A 9515-nucleotide genomic window follows, 5' to 3' on the forward strand; every position below is an offset into this window, starting at 1 on the left:
TCGGAATTGTGAAACTTGTCAATCCTTCGAATGATGAAGGTTTTATACATCAGCTTAGAACTTGCCGGTACATAAAAAAAGTGTCTTGGAACGATCTCTGATGTGTAGCAAGATGCACACTGCACATTTTCGTATTTCGAATGTATAAATTCGAATTTCACTGTTCCACCAAATACAGCTTGTTAGTATCTGAAGTATTTAAATCGAGATTTCAATGCACTTTTGAAAGCCCATCGTAGCTCATATCACTTGATCTCAACAACCGATGACAGCAGATATCCAGAGCATAGGGCACATGATGCAATCAGCCAGTAATACCATCACTGTTACATAGTGTGAACACACTAATAGGAAATGTTAATGGTTTAAATTAATATACATTGTGAAGCTACAAGAAGAGTTAAGCTTTCACATATGATATTAGTCTTTTTTTGCATGTGCTACACTTTTAAGATACATCACACAAATATACCAGTAAAATTTCAAATAATAACGCAAGTGTCTAGTTTTCTGGGCTTGAAATTCATCTAATTGGCTGGTCCTCAAAGTGATAAGTTTTAAATGAGCATCAAACACACTATGATTTAAGGAATTAATTGCACATTCTCATACATTATTTAATTCATCCTGCATAAAAGGAAATTTACTTTGTAAGTAATGCCTTTCAAACCACCATTCACAATATTTTCCCACAGCTGTTGCAAATAGGTTCACTTCAGCAGTTGCCCGAGAGCTCCAGGAAACACAATATTGTGCGTGCACAGCTACAATGACATAAGGAGCCAGTATGTTGGTATGTGTACACAGCATTAAGAGATCTTCCATTAAGTCGTAAAAGAAACAGGACATCAGAGGATACTCCAAGAGCATCAAAATTTCATAACCCATTCTAAAATGCATAATTTGGCTTAAAAGTGCATATTCATAAGTCCAGATTCACACTGAAGTAGGCCTCAATCTGATATTAAGCTTTTCACTGTGGTTTTCAGGGTGCAAATTTTCTTGGGGTACTAGGACTGTACTATTTCATGTTGGTTCTTTATTACAGCGTAATACCATACGTACCAGAAGATGAAAACATGCACTTGAAATTCAGTGAACAGCTGAAAATAGCTGATAATGTGGAATGAAACACTTCATTTCAAATAAATTGACTGCCTCTGCACAAAAGATTAATAAAAGCCAAATTTATTTAGCAAACCAATAAGAATAACGTCATTGTTCTGGAAGGCAATCAATGCTCGACTGCCAAAATCATAGGAATAAAATATATTTAAAAAACCGAAACTATCATCATATTTTAATCTTCCTTAACTATGTGAATGTATTTTAATTCACTTGACAGCTTCTGACCACAAAAATCCATTTTGTTTTCTTTTAATGTGAGTTCTGTAAATGAATAGGAAATAATAAAATTATTAAAAGTAAGCAAGTGACACATGACATGACATGACACCCCCCCCCCCCCCCCCCCCCTCCAACAACAACTCCGACTGCTCTGCACTCATGCGCATCTGGCAATTTGGGCATGCCAGAAAAAAGTTTGCCAGGTAGCATCTAGTTGCTTGTTGCTACTGCCAAACACCTACAATTCAAGTGACCAGAAGTGGGAGAAGGTACCCTCATAAGCGACTCTACTGCACATGTGCATGAGCCTGCTACAACTGCTCAAACAAATCTAATGTGAACAGTTGTGATGTCACACTCATCAGAAGCAGTTTGTTGTTATGAAGTATTGCATAGTCTTAGTCCCAAAGCCTTTGACACATTTTGCTGTTGGCAGATGCCTGTGTGTGCACAGTGTTTTGTTGTAAATGCTGCATTTCCTTTGAAACTTAAGTTTTATTTTGATGTTTTTCACTCTTATTTTTACTGCCGTATTATTATTCTGCTGTAGCAGCATACAGTAGAATTCTTTGTTAGGGGATCAGTTCTTATCAAACAAAATTACAAAAGTTTAACTGGAAACTAAAACAATGAAAAATTACTGGAATCCTAAAGTCCCATGTTTTTCCCAGATTTCAAGGTTGTTCTGTTATACTTCACGTGACTATTTCAGTAGTCTAAATAACTTAAGAGCTATAGTTGCTGCATTGAGTCACTGATAGGCACACAAATATGCCTTAAAATGTTGCTAACTTTCTGATACAACACACCTGGTCAGCTGCATTATGCCAGCTGATTATACAGTGCCAGCACATCAGCTTGACTGAGGTGAGAAGTTGTGTTGTGTTGTAGGATGAATAAGGGTTTTCTACGAGACACGGAGCAGGAGGAAGAGTTGGAGAAAGAAGGTTGATGGCTAGGAGATACATGAAGCATCGGATAGGAATGTGGCACCTTTCTATCAAACCCCATAGTCTGTTCAAGGTTCACTAATGATACTTTTATGATCTGGAGCCAGGGCCAGGACACCCTATCCTTGTTTCTCCACAGCATCATCATCATCTCTCCCACGGACTCCTCAGCCTATCAGGGCACCTTCCAAGACACTGAGGGCTTCACCTATATCTGTCCACATCAGACCCATTAACCATCAACAATATCTGCTTTACAACAGCTATCATGCCTTCCTTTTAACCAAACAATGGAAAATCCAAGATGGAATGTAACAATTTTTTATGATAAGGAAAATTGCTACTCACCATATAACAGAAATGCTCAGTCTCTCTCTCTCTCTCTCTCTCTCTCTCTCTCTCTCTCTCTCACACACACACACACACACACAAGCCACATGTAGACAGTTATCTGCAGTGCCAAGATATTCCTCACCTAGCGTGCTAAAGATCTCACTATAGTATTGCCCCACTACCTAGTCCACAGATAGATTTCCTGTAACATATCCTCACAACCCACTAGTCATCCTACTACCTATTAAGTAGCAGCTGCAAAGAAGGCAGAATACATTGCTGAGCACACAACATGCTCAATTTAAATGGCTACTTTGTATGCTATGCCTTCTGGGTCCTTCCCAAAACTAGCTTCTCTAAAATATGGAGATAGAAGTTGTTGTCCTAACACATCATTTCATCCTGTAATCCTTCTGGCCTCCATATGCTCACCCACATCCATTGCTATCTCTGTCCCATGATCTTAGTTTCACTTATCCTGCACCTAACCACTTCAACTTCCTTTATGCCCCTCCAAGTTCACTACTGCTTGTCATCCTGCACTTAGTTTGCCAGTGCAGGTAGCTTTGCTGCATTTCTATCATGTGAACCTGCTGCCTCTTCTACCTACATTATTGTCTAACGTACATGCTGTCTCCCTCCACCAGCCCTCAGCTACACTTCCCAAACCCTCCCTCCCACCCCCTGCATTTGTAAGAAAGCTAGGAAAGCTACTGTTTAGGTAGGCTTTGCCAAATCAACAACTTACTATTTGGTAAACTGTCATCTATTTATTTATTTACACCTGGACTTTCCATTATCAATTTTAGTCATTTCTATATAAAAGAGATGACCACTGACATCACCAGCTGTCTGGCAACACTAAACAGAAATCATACTCAGTTTTTTATTGTTTCATTACTCAATCTTTCTTTCATAAAACTTTTGTGCAGCCATTTCATTCCTATCTCCACTTACTCTCAAAAAACTTAGTTTAAGATTCATCTTGCCAACTCAGCTGTTATACACAAATAGTTTTAACTGCTGCATCATCACACTGCCCAAATTAAAAGATAAAGGGAACAAAAGATGTGAGGTGTTTCACATACTTTTTCATCAACACAATAATTACTCCGGCATGTGAAACTTCCGAAACACAAATTTCTTACCTTCATCTATGCTTTCATCATTATGTTTTGGAAATGGAAAGCAGTTTGTGATTTCCAAACGATTGTCCACAACAAGACCAAGCAATGCACCCTGTGCCACTTCCAAGTTCCTGGTGGCCTCCTCATGGCTATGTTTAATCATCTTCATAACAGCCTGAAAAATTGTGTGTACAATTAGTGCCCAAATCGTAACACACAAAGAAAATCACTGTAAAACAACAATGTAGGAAATTTTGATTAAAATAATTGTACATTCAAAACTTTAATCTGCACAACAAAGCCTTAATTTTATATTCTTTTACACAACAAGAATTATGCAGAACACATTTTTCAGACAAAAATGAGACTGGCACCATGAAAACAGTTCTATAAACTTCAAGAAGGGTCCAATATCAGAAAATGCTAAACGGAAAAATAAAACCCAAACATGAAACTTAGAATTGTCCTTCATATCTGGATGCACATTACAATAGAAAAATAATAAAAATAAATAAAATTCAACTGTCCTGTTACTGTTTTGTACGACAGAAGCGAACTAAGGTGACATCCACTAAAATACAAAACATGGTAAATTAGTTGATAACTTTAATTTCCAAATTCAACGTCAAAACACCAGTAAACATATTCATTGCATTAACTCCACATGCCACAAACTATAAAATTAGAATTTGTTACAGTTCAAAATATTTAATTTAGCACTTTTGCTCAATGGAAATTTGGAAGGTCCGCTGAGTTACGCAGGACCCACTGTAAGAGACGAGGCAAAGGTCATTAGAATATAAGACACTGTCAAGGTACTGATTGATTCTGAAAATGAATAATGTTCAGTATGATATAAGGTGAGGGACCAGCACAAGGGGTTGTCCAACATCACAATAGCCCACATTAATAATCATGAAATTGACAACTGTATCTCTAATCACTCAATGACCACAGTGCATTATATTTTCAATTAACGACATGTTTTGAAATACATGGACTGGTACAGTCATATCAGCCATTATTACTGACAGGGTATTAAGGAGTAATACACCACCAGTTCACTCCAAATTAGAATGTATCAAGAACCAATGTCACTACAAAATCTCATGGAGACTACAGATCAATTTGTCATAATGATGGTTTCGAGGTGGAGCATAAACATAACAATGGGTCAATCGGAATATTCAGCAGGTGTTACCTTTGTCCTGCAACACTGTTGTGTGGTATAGCTTGATGTGTTGTTAATCTTTGAATATATATATGTATGTGTGTGTGTGTGTGTGTGTGTGTGTGTGTGTGTGTGTGTGTGTGTGTGTAGAAATTTTCAAATAACACCTTTATTCTACTGAAAACCATTTTCTTGTTATTATTTTGCTACTGTTTTATGTGTCTTTGTTTATTGAAGAAATAAAAACTGTTATAGCGCAACATGCTGAAGACCTAACTTTCCTTTCTGATTCCACCTGTCGGCTTTGACCCGTGACGTGAGGCTGTTGTGGTGTGTGATGTCACGATGGCACGGAATTTAGTTTGTGAGAGTGGCGTGTTTGTAGGTGTCGTTTTGATGTGATCGACAGTGCTCTCTGGTGGTGTGTTTATGTGTTGTGTGGTAGGTGCTGTTTTTGTTCAGTTTGAGTGTGTGGCGTGGTTATAGGTGACGTATTGTTGCGGTCAGTGGTTCTCTCTAGTGGTGTGTTTATGGGTAGCGTGTTATGTGGCGTATGGGATTCATTTGCACGGTAGCATTGCACGAGTGTGGTGTCGTTAGTGACTGTGCTTTCAGTGGAATATTTTTCAGTGAGTTAACGATTTTGGTTATGTTATGTGGACGTTATTGTAGTTTCTTTCTGTTCACTGAGTGTGAATTTTGGTACATTGCTTTGTTTACGTCTTTGGTAGATATGGATATGACTGACAATGTCAACAGTTTTCGGTTGTTGGCAATGATGGGGGACAGTGCATTGTCTCTAACAAAATTTCTTTAACTATTCGGAATTTTGGATGAAGTCGTGAAGTGTTCAGTGTGTCGTGAAGAAATGAGGCTTACTAAAGTTCCAGCAACTCAGAACACAGATGGCTATATGTGGAGATGTCTTAAGGATAACAGGTCAATGGAAATGTTAGATTCCAATTTTGATTTTCTAGGTGTCTTTTTATGGTAGTATTAAGCATGGTGGTGGTGAAAGTTGAGATTTATAGGGTGGTATCGGTAGTTGCTGTTGACCTACATAGGTCAAGGGAAGTGTTCAATTCCATTTTTGTTGGTTTGTGTTTTTGATGTAGTAATGACTGTGGACGTGGTTGTAGTTTTGAGTTTTATGATTTGGTATTGGTAGTTTCTGTTGACCTATATAACTCAGGGGAAGTGTTCGATTCCAGTGGATATTGTTTTTAGTTGATTTTGGGAAGAGTGTGGTTCTTTTATTTTATTGTTTTTGTCGCTTGGTTTTGTTGTGTGTGTGTATTTTTAGTTTGTCCCCACCCAAAAACCCCCAATTTCACCCGCTTGTCCCATTAGTTTCATTATATTTTTGGAGGAATATGTGTGTGATGGTTTTTCGATCTATTTTTGTGTTTGTTGTCATGTTTGCGTAATGACGTCATAGTTGCGATATGGGAGTAGTTGTGAATGGTCATTTCCGCCATAATGGTGATGTCATTGGTGAAAACAGACGGATGGAATCGGACGTTTCCGATAACCTAAGTATTGTGTACTGATGAACTCTGTTAAATGTCAAAAAGTCATGTACATGTGGAAATGGCTGCTTGCTGCAGCAAGGAGAGATTTGTGTGGCACTACCAATGGAAGAATCTGTGACAACTGATTAAACAGGACATGGGTGTCAGTAAGTACTCATTTATTAAATGGTGAGTTAAATTTTGGTGGGTGAGTGGTTACATGTGTGCAGGAAAATAAGTGGGTCAGGTATTTTATTTGGGGATATTGATTTTGTCTTTGATTTTTAGATTGGTACAGTTTTTTGTGTGAATGGTGTTTTTTTAATAAGTATGCTCATAAATTTCATTTTAGCTATACAGGTAAACTTAACTTAGTAATACCAGATCATATTACCATATTATTTGATCTCTTTGTACATGTTTCATTCATGGTTGGCAGGTACTGTGAAGTTCATTTTATCTTCACAGGTAAATTGCTACAAATGATACCAGTTGTAAGCCATAAATGGGCTTATGTTTCAGATATCATTGTTTCGTGGGTATTGATAAATTAACTTTGGTGACATGGGTTGAGCGCACTTACCAAAATTTGCATTTTTGTGTCCCCATGCAACCCCCTGCTCTTTTCTACAGACACTGCTGTTGATTGGTATCATGGAGTGGAGTTTAACAGTGCCTTTATTTAAAGGATTTGTTAGTATGGACTTTATGTGAATGGAGTTTTGTTTAATTTCTGTATTTGTTTCATGTTTGAGGGAAGGGAAAGTGAAGGCAAGAAACATTGTCCAGTTAGGCCCCAACAAATCTCATTTTCCTACAACTACCTGATAGTTGCATACTGGTTAATGTGAAATAGCCTATATATTTTATGACTAAATTGCTGTGATTATATGTTTATTATGGTTGCATGACTGAAGTAATGCTTGTGATACTAATAGCTGCTCAGGAGTGCAATTTTTTTGTCATCACAAGTCAAAGCCCCCTCCCAGTATCGAACATTTCTTCATTTCCTTTGAAATGGGTCATACAGCACATTACGTTAATTTTCGCTCAGTCCTAATGCAACAGGCTGAAGTAATAACACTTGAACATTAGCAAATCCCTAGATTCTTGCCGAATAGGCTTACATACAAATCACACACCCAATACTATGTTCGAATAATTAAATATTTACAGAATAACACCACATCTACGTTAAATGACTAATCTCAAAGTTAGAGGGATAGTACTCCTTTTCGTGGTCCAACTTCTTTTAAAAGCCTTAGGTTTTCGTCAGGGCGCTCGGCCTGGTTAACGAAATATTCCAACCGACAAAATGATTCGGAGGAAACAATACACATCAGCAGCATGCAGCGATAATCACGTGGACGACGTTATACAATGTCTTCTTCTGTAAGAGACTTATCTAACTCAGGTGTTCTGAATTTACTGTTTTCCGTGAGGTGCGTAAAGTACGGCAAAATGCGTTACATATGGCGCTAACAAAGGCGAAAGCTAGATCAAGGAACAGTATGAGGCAGAAAGTTTAACACCGTATCCAAACTCCTTGGCTTAAAATTGATCATCACCTATGCGTCGGGCTTTGATACAGAATCAGTGTCACGCCGCAAGGTTTCTGGGGGAGAGGGGGGGGGGTCTCCTATCACCCTCTGCCCCATTACCTGCCCCTGGACCTCATAAAATATAAAGATGAAGATTTTTCTGTAGTTTTTTACATTAATACACCATTCTCAAGTAACAGCTGTACTTCATATTATGTAATTAAATGAAATATTTTTTACCAAGCCATCCATTTGCACGTATGCAATCGTCGAATCGGGTTCCTGTATTCTTCTCGCCATTTTTCCTTAAGCTTAAACCAAATTACTTAATACTACACAAACACACACTTGCACATAACCTTTCCAAACCACACAAACTAGCTCTTCCTCCAAACCAAAGAATTCCACATCTCCAAAGATGTTTTGTAGAAATGTAGAAGCTGTAATACTTTTGCTCTAGCCCTGTCATGTATATCTCTGGAATCTATACTGGGGCTCATTCGTTTCGATGTATTGGTCATCAATTTTGAACGGTGTTGGTGTATGCAAGTTCATAAAGAGAACGGAAATAAAGAAATATAGACCTTCCGTCAGAATACTGACCAAGCGACCAACAGAAAATCAGAGGTGGAAGACCAATAAAAGAGCACTGTACTTCAATCTCGGGGAGGATTCTTAATTAAGATATGTTTGCACAGACAATATAAATGTCATATTGCCGACAATATATCCCGACAATGTTGCCCAGTAACACTGTGCCCACAGAAATTACAGCTAAATGTACGGCATGTGCTATGTCAAAACGCCTGGGTTACGTTCGCCCTTACTAGTGCTGAGTATCCTACCCGATAACTTAATAATAATACCTGGTGGTTGCTGTAAATATACGTGTATGATGTGTTAAGAAAAAAATATGTTGTATATGATCCAAGAGAGTCGACGAAGAAAAAGGTGGCGAGCGCGCGCGACTTCAGCGATGCAACAACTCGCCATCGCTGGGTCCAGAGATGCTGCCTGAGCGACGCGCAGCAGCCGGCCGCTGTCGTAGAGAACCGAGAGCAGCAACGAGTAATCAATTAATTGTCAAAAGTTGGTATGGCGCTGAGTGTTTGTTTCTTTTAAATGGTTCCTATGGTATGACATAAATAGTTAATTAGTTCCCATGTAGACCTCTCACCGAGTAAGTAGATATATCGGTGTGTGTCTAGGTGTGATAGTAGAGTGACCCACTGCGTTATGTAGTGAGGCACCACAGCTGGCGGATAAGGCTTGGGAAAGGGAAAGAAGTTTTGATTGGTAGCAGCAGTATTTTAATTTGGGTACAGTTTGTGGAGGCAGCAGGGCTATTTAGTCTGTTAGGCCTCTGCTCATATATGTAGCTGTGACGGTTGTTTCCTCCCAACACTAATTGAATATACAGAGATTTTGTGGGATTTTCTGAATAATCGCTGGTGATACACTGGTTTTAGCGAATTTTGGTGAACGAGCTAACAATTGATCGCCGTCTTGTGGACAGCTTCTGTCGAAAAGTTTGC

The 9515-nt window shown here is 38.5% G+C and overlaps 1 protein-coding gene across 1 annotated transcript in view; it reads right to left on the reverse strand.

Moving 5' to 3' along the window:
- Positions 1-8419, reverse strand: part of LOC126272838 (eukaryotic translation initiation factor 3 subunit H) — a 35128-nt gene extending 26709 nt beyond the window's left edge. Inside the window, exons 1-2 of the mRNA XM_049976041.1 lie at positions 8221-8419; positions 3779-3932 (exon numbers count right to left, since the gene is read on the reverse strand). Coding sequence (XP_049831998.1) covers positions 3779-3932; positions 8221-8280 — 214 coding nt within the window. The 5' untranslated portion in view covers positions 8281-8419. The remainder of the gene's footprint in view (positions 1-3778; positions 3933-8220) is intronic.
- Between the last annotated feature and the right edge of the window lie 1096 nt (positions 8420-9515).

The sequence above is a fragment of the Schistocerca gregaria genome, chromosome 5 (genome assembly GCF_023897955.1).
Source record: "Schistocerca gregaria isolate iqSchGreg1 chromosome 5, iqSchGreg1.2, whole genome shotgun sequence".
NCBI classification, from domain to species: Eukaryota; Metazoa; Arthropoda; class Insecta; order Orthoptera; family Acrididae; genus Schistocerca; species Schistocerca gregaria.